Genomic DNA, 11,516 nt, shown 5'->3' on the forward strand with positions numbered 1-11,516 from the left:
CAGTGAGCTGAGATCTGGCCACTGCACTCCAGCCTGGGCGACAGAGCGAGACTCCGTCTCAAAAAAAAATAAATAAATAAAATAAAATAAAATAAAATAAAAATAGAGGTTTTTTAAAAAACTCATTACACTACTCAAAGTCTATTACCAGCAAAACTTCCAGAAAAGAAGAGCTCATTGATAAGATTACTGTAAGAAACAGTATAATGACAAACTCTTGCTAGATGGGAAATAAAGCTACAGATTCAATCCAGGACATGAGAATCCCTCTGCCTCACTAACTTTTCAGGCAGGGAACCCCCACATTCCTGCTTCCTTCAGGCAAGTCTGATTCGTACCTCTCGAAATCTGAACTAGGTACCTGTTATAGTCTACAGGCAGGTAGAAGAAGGAACACACAGAAAAAAAAGGAAAAATCTAACACCTTTTCACCCTCCAGCTACAATTACTTCTGGATGCTATTTTGTATGTGTCATATGCTACATACACTATGCCCAAAATTCATTTAACAATTACAGCTAAGTGGACATGAACTTTGTAAGCCCCAAATACCTGATGGAAATCTTTGCCACTGCTTTTACCATCGCCACTGAAATCCACATGCGAAAATAGGCAGCGTAATAAATGCCTGTCTGCCTCAGGACCGTGCCGATTCACAATCTAAAATGACCAAAAATAGTATGTTTAAGAGAGGATTTAAAAAGAAAAAAAAGTTTCAAAAAAGAAAATCAACCTCCAAGGCAAAATTCCAATTTACATTAATTACTCATTTTTGAAGTTAAAGGAATTATTGATGGAAGTGCCCATAAGTTATAATTAATTTTTTTTTTTTTTAGAGAGGGTCCGTATTGCTCAGGCTGATATCGAATTCCTGGACTCACAGCATCTCCTTGCCTCACCCTTCTGAGTAGCTAGGATCACAGGCATACACCACTGCTTCCACCTGTAATTCAATATTTTTAAAATGTTTCCTGTGCCGGGCGCAGTGGCTCACGCCTGTAATCCCACCACTTTGGGAGGCCAAGGCAGGTGGGTTACCTGAGGTCAGGCATTCAAGACCAGCCTGGTCAACATGGGGAAACCCCGTCTCTACTAAATACACAAAAATTAGCCAAGCATGGTGGTGGGTGCCTGTAATCCCAGTTACTTGCAAGGCTGAGGCAGGAGAATCACTTGAACCCGTGAGGCAGAGGTTGCAGCGAGCCGAGATCGTGCCATTGTAGTCTAGCCTGGCCAACAAGAGTGAAACTTCATCTCAAAAAAAAAAAAGTTTCCTATAGTCAGTCACTGGCAGGAAGAAGAGTAGAAAAACTACGGTAATTTTACCATGCAACTCTGTACTTTGCTCAACATCTACACCAAAAACACCAAGTAGCATTGATCAAATGTGTAACAAAGATTTTTTTTTTAAGGCAACAATTTTACATAACACAAATTCTCTCTGCTAACACAACTGTAACGCTACATGGCACAGCCTTAAATGAAGCTGCCACCAGATCAGACTTCAGTGATTTAGATGCTGCCCTAGAGCTCAATTAGTTTCCTGCTCTTCCTCAAATTTACCCATGTTTGTTGGTATTTGTTATTCTCTCTAAATGAAAAACTCCAGATAGCTATCATGGTTTGTTCTTTCACTTCATTTAGGTTTCTACTCTAAAGCCACCTTATCAGTGAGGTCTTATTACCATTCCTAAAATAGCAATATGACCTGCCCCAGCATCACTCCTTATTCTGCTTTACTTTTTCTCCATAACAATTACTACTACCTGCTAATTTACTGAAATTTTCTGTAGCTGTGTTCACTTCTGCACATCTAGTCTAGAAAAGACTTGAGCACAGTATATGTGCAGAGTAATCATGTTTACTAAGAGCCACATACTACCTACACGTTGGGCTAGATATTGCACTGAGCTTTCCTGGCTTAATCTTCAACAACTGCTAACATTTACCACCCTCTATCCCCACGGATAACAGGTTGACACAGTTAAAACAGACTCCTTGAGCCGAAAATCCAAGACTATGAGCTGAAGAATCTGGATTTATAGTCCAACTTCAAAGGCTATGATCTTCCCACTATATCACGATAACAACATGAAAGCTGGCTAAGTTCTTAGCTTATTTCAGTTTCCCGTCTCCTCATTCAGAAAATATGGAAGTTAAGAAAGACCATCTCTACCAAAAAAAATAGCTAGGCATGGTGATGTACACCTATAATTTCCAGCTACTTGAGAGGCTGAGGTACGAGAATTGCTTGAACCTGGGAGGCAGAGGTTGCAGTAAGCAGAGACTGCGCCACTGCACTCCAGCCTGGATGAGGGAGTGAAACTCTGTCTCCAAAAAATAAAAAAAAGAGAATAGAGGCCGGGCGCAGTGGCTTACACCCGTAATCCAAACACCTTGGGAGGCTGAGGCTGGAGGATCACAGGAACCCAGGAGTTCAAGGTTACAGTGAGCTATGATGGTGCCACTGTGCTCCCACCTTGGGGGACAAAGCAGTACCCTGTCTCAATAAAAAATAAAACAAAAGGACAGGCAAGGTGGCTCATACCCGTAATCCCAGCACTTTGGGAGGCCGAGGCGGGCAGATCACAAGGTCAGGAGAACGAGACCATCCTGGGTAACACAGTGAAACCCCGTCTCTACTAAAAAATACAAAAAAATTAGCCAGGTGTGATGGCAGGCACCTGTAGTCCTAGCTACCAGGGAGGTTGAGGTGGGAGAATGGCTTGAACCCAGGAGGCAGAGCTTGCAGTGAGCCCAGATCGTGCCACTGCACTCCAGCCTGGGCAACAGAGTGAGACTCCGTCTCAAAACAAACAAACAAACAAAAACTAAATAAAGAAAGAACAGAATTAACTATGATCCAATTAACCAGATCTCTCACCCTTGAAAAAATACAATAATCTGGTTCAACCTACATTTGTTGAGTATATGCTACACACTATTCTAGCTGTAAACACAGCAGCAGAGGAGACTAATAGGATCCAAATTCTCACTAAGCCAATTTTTGTGGGAGAAGTACAGGCAAAAAATTTCTGACAACATTATCTGTTACAAAAAGAAAATAAAACAGAGCTTGCTAATATTGATGCAGGGGGTTATCTCAGAGACCTTCTAAGGTGAGACCTGTGAGCTGAAACAACCATAGATACGGGTGAAGAAAAAACAATCCAGGGAGAAGCAAAAACCTAGAGTGCAAAAGCACAGAAACAGAAAAGAACTCTGAAGGTAAGAAAAAAGTTCAGATGGAATCAGGGGGCCAGATCATGGTTAATGAATACACTGACTTGTCTAAGACTGTGTTATCAACCTAAAAAATAGAAGGCACATTTCATCACACTGTCAATGGCCAAAGAATAAAAAAGTTTCAAGCTTTTGCTTCACTAGGATCAGCAAAGATTTACTAAAAACCCGTTATCCTTACATTTGTTTCTTGCTTAATTTTTTTCCCATGCGAATTATACAATAAAAACCTGGAATGAATATTTTTAAGAGGCAGAATATGTTTTCAAAGTTAACTACGCACCGGGCGCAGTGGCTCACGCCTGTACTCCCAGCACTTTGTGGGGCCAAGGTGGGCGGATCACCTGAGGTCAAGAGTTCAAGACCAGCCTGACCAACATGGTGAAACCCCATCTCTACTAAAAATACAAAAATTAGCCGGACGTGGTGGCGTGCTCTCCTAATCCCAGCTACTCAGGAGGCTGCGGTTGGAGATCGCTTGAACCGAGGAGCCGGAGTTTGCAGTAAGCCAAGATCGCGCCATTGCACTCCAGCTTGGGCAACAAGAGCGAAACCCGTTTCAAAAAAAAAGTTAACTATGGAGATACTCCATTATTTGTGTGGCACATATGTTTGATACACTCTAAGTCTTAATCCTCCCTCATGTGTCTTCTTTAGGTCAAATAGTGTCTACCATTCAATATGATTTTTTTCAACCATTCCATATAATTTTCTAAATCTCTGACATCATAGACTTATTTGCTAATATCCCTCTTAATATGTGGCTCCTAGATCACAATGTTTTACTACAGTCATAAATCAAAACATTATAGAAATACTGCAAAAAGCCTTTGATATACTTAATTTTTCATATAGCCTAAGATTTTGCTACCAGATTGTAAGGTGTTTAATACAGTTTTTTAATTATTTTATTAGTCTCCCCTTACCAACTGGTAGAATGGTTTCTATTTTAAGCAAAAATGTGTAGGGCTTAATTTCAGAGGAATTAAGGGGACTGAGGCGGGCGGGTCACCTGAGGTTGGGAGTTCAAGACCAGTCTGATCAACACGGAAAAACCCCGTCTCTACTAAAAATACAAAATTAGCTGGGCATGGTGGCGCATGCCTGTAATCTCAGCAACTCTGGAGGCTGAGGCAGGAGAATCGCTTGAACCCAGGAGGCGGAGGTTGCAGTGAGTGGAGATCACGCCATTGCACTCCAGCCTGGGCAACAAGAGTGAAACTCTCATCTCAAACCAAAATCAAAAAAACAAAAAAAGAAACGCAGACACAGAAGGCCACATATAGTACGATTCCATTTATATGAAATGTTCAGAATATGCAAATCCATCAAGGCAGAAATAGAATAGTGGTCACTAAGGGCTAGACGGAGGAGGAAAAGAATAATGAGTGCAAATTAACCCAAGTATTTCTTTCTGAGGTAATGAAAATGTTCTGAAATTAGATAGTGGTTATGGTTGCACAACTTTGTGAATCTAAAAAAACTACCAAATTATGTATTTTAAAAGGGTGAATCTGGCCAGGCGTGGTGGCTCATGTCTTTAATCCCAGCGCTTTGGGAGGCCAAGGCAGGTGGATCACATGAGACCAGAATTTTGAGACCAACCTGGCCTACACGGTGAAACCCCATCTCTACTACAAACAAAAATAAGCCGATGTGGTGGTGCACACCTGTAATCCCAGCTACTGCGGAGCGAGAGGCTTGGAAATCACTTGAACCCGGGAGGCGGAGATTGCAGTCAGCTGAGATTATACCACTGCACTCCAGCCTGGGAAACAGACCAATACTGTCTCATTTAAAAAAAAAAAAAAGAGGCTGGGCATGGTGGCTCATGCCTGTAATCCCAGCACTCTGGGAGGCCAAGGTGGGTGGATCACCTGAGGTCAGGAGTTTGAGACCAGCCTGGCCAACATGGTGAAACCCCGTCTCTGCTAAAAACACAAAAAAAATTAGCCAGGCATTGTGGTGGATGCCTGTAATTCCAGCTACTCGGGAAGTTGAGGCAGGAGAATGTCTTGAACTCAGGAGGTGAAGGTTGCAGTGAGCCAAGATCGCACCATTGCACTCCAGCCTGGGAAGCAATAGTGAAACTCCATTTCAAAAAAAAAGAAAAGAAAAAGAAAAGGAAAAGAAAGCTGGGCACAGTGGCTCACGCCTGTAATCCCAGCATCCCAGCACTTTGGGAGGCTGAGGCAGGTGGATCACAAGGTAAGGAGTTCAAGACCAGCCTGGCCAAGATGGTGAAAACCCCATCTGTACTAAAAATACAAAAAAATTACTTGGGCATGGTAGTGGGTGCCTGTAATCTCAGCTACGCGGGAGGCTGAGGCGGAGAACTGCTTTAACCCGAAAGGCAGAGGTTGCAGTGAGCGGAGATCACGCCACTGCACTCTAGCCTGGGAGACAGAGCGAGACTCCGTCAAAAACAAAAAAAAAGGGATTTTTACAACCGGTGGATATTTCAATTTTTTAAAATGTGAAAAATAAAGGAACCAATAAAGAAAAAAAAGAGGAACCAGACCAAAACAAGTCCGATCACATTTTATAATTTGTTTTAGAGATGCAAGTCACAGCATTTTATTCAAGTTAATCTGTTTCATTCAATAATCTACCATATTGTTCCCTGCACCACTATTACTGTCAGTATTCTTCTTCGGAGATGACCAGGTTTTTAAAAATCTGGCTTGAATTTCCATAATGCCTAACTCTATGATCAAAAAAATTTTGTTTTCCATCTCAAAAAAAAAAAACGCCATCTCAACTAAAAAAAAAAAAAAATCCTTACCAAAAAGCAACCCCTTAATCACAAGATAGAAGGAAAGATTAAAATATATTTGCAGAAATTTATCTTCCCTAGAAACAATTCATAGTCCACAACCTCTCAGAGTTGTGCTTTACTTGGGGACTTTATTTTGGGGAGGGGGTTCTCATAAATGTTTGCTTAATAAAAATAACCTGCCCCACTGTATCATGGAAGGGAAATGAGGACTAGTCCCCAGAGAACAAGCAGGCCGTCCTCCAGGGAAGGGGTCCTAATGGCTCCTAGGGGTGACAGTCAGTGATCCTGCCTCTCCAACCAGTCACCAGTAATAAAGTATAACCAGGTGAACGGGAGAGGCTGTAACTAGCCAGATAACCCACGGGCCAGAATCTCTAAAACAGGAATGCTTTTGTGTTTGAGTAAGAAAGAGGTGGAAAGAGATACTTTTGAAGAAAGTTACGGAGAATAGAAAAGTATGAAAAGCATAAAGGTTTTTCACCACAGAATCCACAGAAAGGTATCAAAGGCAGTCTTGTACTTTTCTTTTGAGATGAAGGTACCCCAAACGGGCTGTGCAATTTTCACATAAAAACTGGAATGATACTGAACAAGTGAAATTGAAATCAGTTTCCCTCCTTTGTTCAATGAACACTGATAGAGCACCCGTGTGCAAGGCAGTGGGACAAGAGCTGAAGGGAAAAGTAAAGCTGTCTAAGATGTGGCCCTTAGCTGAAGGAGCAATCTAGCAGTGCCATCAGACCCCTGCACACTACAGAGCATGGTGTCAGGGGCCAAGTGGCGGGAAGGACCACTTCCGGCTGCAGCATCCAGGATGGCACTCTGCAGTCCTTCCCTCTAGGTTCTCAGCATGTGCTCCATGCCTGTGTGACCACTCAGCCTGCCACGTTCTGGGAACTTGCTCATCTTCCTTATCTTTCTCTATAGCATGAGAAATGTAAGTTTGAAAGGATAAAATCCTACCTCACAGGTACCTAATAAAAGTGTATGGAATTGATGTACGGTGGAAGTGTCACTTTATCTTGTTCCAGCAAGGTAGAAAAATAATTGGGAAAAGAGAGGTAAATAGTGGTGGTGAGGGCAAGGTATTCTCATCAGAAGGTGGGGGCAAAGGTATACATACTAAAAAGTCCATTTACGGCTGGGCGCGGTGGCTCACACCCGTAATTCAGCACTTTGGAAGGCCGAGGCAGGTGGATCACGAGGTCAGATCGAGACCATCCTGGCTAACACAGTGAAACCCCGTCTCTACTAAAAATACAAAAAAATTAGCCGGGCGTGGTGGCAGGCACCTGTAGTCCCAGCTACTTGGGAGGCTGAGGCAGGAGAATGGCGTGAACCCAGGAGGCGGAGCTTGAAGTGAGCCAAGATCACACCACTGCACTCCAGTCTGGTCGACAAAGCGAGACTCCGTCCCAAAAAAAAAGAAAGTCAATTTAACATGTGGCTTACCCCAGAGGACACAAGGGTCCTGATAGTCAAGAACCATAAGAAGGTAACTGGAAGTCCTCTTGCCAAATAGGACTGAACAGCTAAAATCTTTTTCTATTTCTTTTTTAACAACTGGTCTATTCAAGCTCAACCAGGGCATTAAAAAAAAAAAAAGATAAAAGAAAGGACTAACTAGCTTAAATAGCTTTGAAGGACAATTTCTAGAAAGTACAAAGATTGGCCGGGCACGATGGCTCATGCCTGTAATCACAGCACTTTGGGAGGCCGAGGCGGGCAAATGGCCTGAGGTCAGGAGTTCGAGACCAGTGTGGCCAACATGGTGAAACTCCCTCTCTACTAAAAATACAAAAAATTAGCTGGTTGTGGTGGCGGAAGCCTGTAATCCCAGCTACTCGGGAGGCTGAAATAGGAAGATTGCTCAAATCCAGGAGAACGAGGCTGCAGTGAGCGCCACTGTACTCCAGCCTGAGCGACAGAGTAAAACTCTGTCTCAAAAAAAAAAAAAAAAATAGAAAGATCACTGGATAAACACTTCACCACCCTCCCCAACACACAAAAAATGTTGAGAATAAATGTAAAAGCGTAAAGAAAACTTTCAGCTATCTTGAGGTTCGTTTTTGGCACTATGATCTGTAAGCAATCAAACATGGAGAAACGCTATCTCAAAGAGGAAAGTCTGTAGGAACCATACAAGGACTCTCCCACATGACTCAGCCAGGCAAGCCAATACCTACTGCACGGGAGGGTGTGATGGTGGCCCACCAAGTACTGAGTGAAGAAGCCCAGGGGCCCAAGGCTCTGATAAAGGATACTCCAAGGCCAAAAGACAACCTATGTGAAGCAGTCCAGCCCCAGGACTGTGATCAGCAAGGGCAAGGGTCTGGCTGGACAGAAGTAGGTGGCAGCTGCACTGCTGGCTTCCGACTTCATTATCATGAAAAACCCAGACATGAAGTTGGTTGGGGACCATCCCCAACCCTGTTTAAGAAAAGCCTGGGAGCCAGGCGCAAGACCTCACGCCTATAATCCCAGCACCTTGGGAGGCCAAGGCGGGCAGATCACCTGAGGTCAGGAGTTTCAGATCAGCCTGGCCAACATGGTGACACCCCGTCTCTACTAAAAATATAAAAATCTGCCGGGCGTGGTGGCTCACACCTGTAATCCTAGCACTTTGGGAGGCCAAGGCAGGCAGATCACCTGAGGTCAGGAGTTCAAGACCAGCCTAGCCAACATGGTGAAACCTCATCTCTACTAAAATACAAAAATTAGCCAGGCATGATGGTGCATGCCTATAATCCCAGCTACTCGGAAGGTTAAGACAGAAGAATCGCTTGAACTTGGGAGATGGTGGTTGCAGTGAGCTAAGATCGCACCACTGCACTCCTGGGAAGCTGAACAAGACTACGTCTCAAAAAAAAAAAAAAAAAAAAATTAGCTGGGTGTAGTCCCAGCTACTCAGGAGGCTGAGGCATGAGAATCGCTTGAACCCAGGAGAAGGAGGTTGCAGTAAGCCGAGATCACTTCGCTGCACTCCAGCCTGAGCGAAAGAGCTCAGGCTCCTCTGGGAGGCGGAGGTCGTGGTAAGCCGAAATTGCGCCACTGCACACTAGCCTGGGCAATTCTATCTCAAAAAAAAAAAGTAAAGAAAGGAAAACCCTAGCTAGCAGGTTTCTCTGGGCCCTGAGCACCAGCCCAAAGACAGGTCAGACCTATTTTATAATTTCCATGGAAAATAAAAAGCTGTGAAAAATCTTTTTTAAAAAAAACATTGGGCTGGGCGTGGTGGCTCACGCCTGTAATCCCAGAATAAAGCCGAGGCGGATCACTTGAGGTTGGGAGTTCGAGACCAGACTGACCAACATGGTGAAACCCCGTCTCTACTAAATACAGCCAGGCGTGGTGGCACATGCCTGCAATCCCAGCTACTCGGGAGGCTGAGGCAGGAGAACTGCTTGAAGCCAGGAGGCAGAGGATGCAGTGAGCCAAGATCATGCCACTGCACTCCAGCTTGGGTGACAGAGTAAGACTGTCTCCAAAAAAAAAAAAGACTGGGCTAAGAGCTGTTTTACAGATGATGACAGAAATCACTTGAAATAAGGGGCAAAAGTTTGTTACCTTTCATGCAACATGCCCATATAAATGTGTGGTTTTCTTTCCACGGTCTATTCATTCCTTCAATGGCATTTGTTTTCTGGCTAGTTTACTTACATGCTGTATTTCCTGCTGGCTGGCTCGGTAATTTTTCTTGGTTAAATTGTCCACCAGGTAGCTGATTTGAGACAAGGCCAGCGAGAGCGAGTCAAGATTCATTGCTGGTTGGGGCGGAAGCAGGCGGCCGAGCCCGGCGCAAAATCACCATTATTCCCCTTTAGTCACCTCAGAGGCAGGTTAATGCTTTCTTTGTAATTAGGCTATATCTGGTATCTGTATAATATCTTCAGTTCTTCTTTACCAGGAGTCTTACTCTGTTCTGAAACATGGCACCTGTTTAAAAAAAAACACACACACACAAATCCAGATTTTTAAATTAAAGGAAAAAGGAGGCTGGTCCAAGTGCAGTGATGTTTACAACTAACTGATCACAACTAGTTGCAGATTTCTTTGTTCCTTGCCATTCCCACTGCTTCACTCGACTAGCCATAAAAAAAATAATAATTGGAAGAGAATAGGGTTAAACTACCATCATCTCTGTGTTAGTACCTAAAATGTTACTAAGGACTTTAAAGACAATAAAGTAGCTCAACCACTGTTGATAAGAGATGCCAAGTTTCTCAATTAGGCAGGGCAGGTATAAAAATAAAATAAGTGGCTGGGTGCGGTGGCTCATGTCTGTAATCCCAGCACTTTGCGAGGCCAAGGCGGACAGATCACAAGGGCAGGAGTTCGAGACTAGCCCGGCCAACATGGTGAAACCCGTCTCTCCTAAAAATACAAAAATTAGCCAGGTATGGTGGCGCATGCCTGTAATCCCAGCTACCCAGGAGGCTGAGGCAGGATTGCTTGAACCTGGGAGGCGGAGGGTGCAGTCAGCTGAGATTGCGCCATTGCACTTCAGCTTTGGGCGAGAGCAAGACTCCATCTGGGGGGAAAAAATTATGCCTATAATCCCAGCACTTTGGCAGGCCAAGGTGTGTGGATTGCCTGAGATCAGGAGTTCGTGACCAGTCTGGCCAACATGGTGAAACCCCGTCTCTACTAAGAATACAAAAAAAATTTGGCCAGGCATGGTGGTGTGTGCCTGTAATCCCAGCTACTCAAGAGGCTGAGGCAGGGGAATTGCTTGAACCAGGGAGGTGGAGATTGCGGTGAGCCAAGATTATGCCACTGCACTCCAGCCTGGGTGAGAGAGCAGGACTCCGTCTCAAAAAAAGAAAATACTCAACCAAAGAGTTTCACTTTAGTAAGACAACTTGTAACACTTAAAATTTCTATTTTACCTATTTCAAAATAATTTCTACTATACCCTTTGGAAGCAGCAAGTGGAAACTTACCTGAAACTAAGGTTTGTGGAAAGAACATTCACCTCTCATTTTCAGACTCTCTTTCCATGGTATCTGCGACCTATTTATAAGACACTATGTATTCACTTTATTCTTTACGTTACTGCTTCAGAATCAGGTAGTTTGGTCTTATACTTATACCTTAGGTATTTGAATGGCTGTACAAGTAATGACTCCAGAAGCCAAACTGCGTCCTGCATTGTTGAAACTGTTCACTGGGAGAATTCAGAAAGGGAAGCCCAAAGTAGCAGTACAGCTAAAATCACAGGATGATTATCAGTTTAACTCCAGCCATCTACTGAATGAGAACTATTCTCTATAAAAAGACAAATGTGGCTGTGCAGTGGCTCACACCAAAGTGTTTTAATCCCAACACTCTGGGAGGTTGAGGTGGGAGGTGGAAGGATTGCTTGAAGCCAGGAGTTTGAGAAAAGCCTGAACAACATAGTGAGAGCGCATCTCTATTTTTTGTTGTTGTTGTTTGAGACAGAGTTTCGCTCTTGTTGCCGAGGGTGGAGTTCAATGGCACAGTCTCAGCTCAC

The 11,516-nt window shown here is 43.7% G+C and overlaps 1 protein-coding gene across 3 annotated transcripts in view; it reads right to left on the reverse strand.

Annotated features, from left to right (window-relative positions):
- The window catches only part of CNOT1 (CCR4-NOT transcription complex subunit 1), an 82,018-nt gene extending 72,060 nt beyond the window's left edge, over positions 1-9,958 (reverse strand). For 2 of the 3 annotated variants that reach the window (XM_025369774.1, XM_025369771.1), the window contains exons 1-2: positions 9,683-9,958; positions 553-660 (exon numbers count right to left, since the gene is read on the reverse strand). In XM_025369774.1, coding sequence (XP_025225559.1) covers positions 553-660; positions 9,683-9,784 — 210 coding nt within the window. In that variant the 5' untranslated portion in view covers positions 9,785-9,958. The remainder of the gene's footprint in view (positions 1-552; positions 661-9,682) is intronic. The other variant, XM_025369773.1, reaches the window with a different exon arrangement.
- Positions 9,959-11,516: the final 1,558 nt, after the last annotated feature.

The sequence above is a fragment of the Theropithecus gelada genome, chromosome 20, assembly GCF_003255815.1.
Source record: "Theropithecus gelada isolate Dixy chromosome 20, Tgel_1.0, whole genome shotgun sequence".
Lineage (NCBI taxonomy): Eukaryota > Metazoa > Chordata > Mammalia > Primates > Cercopithecidae > Theropithecus > Theropithecus gelada.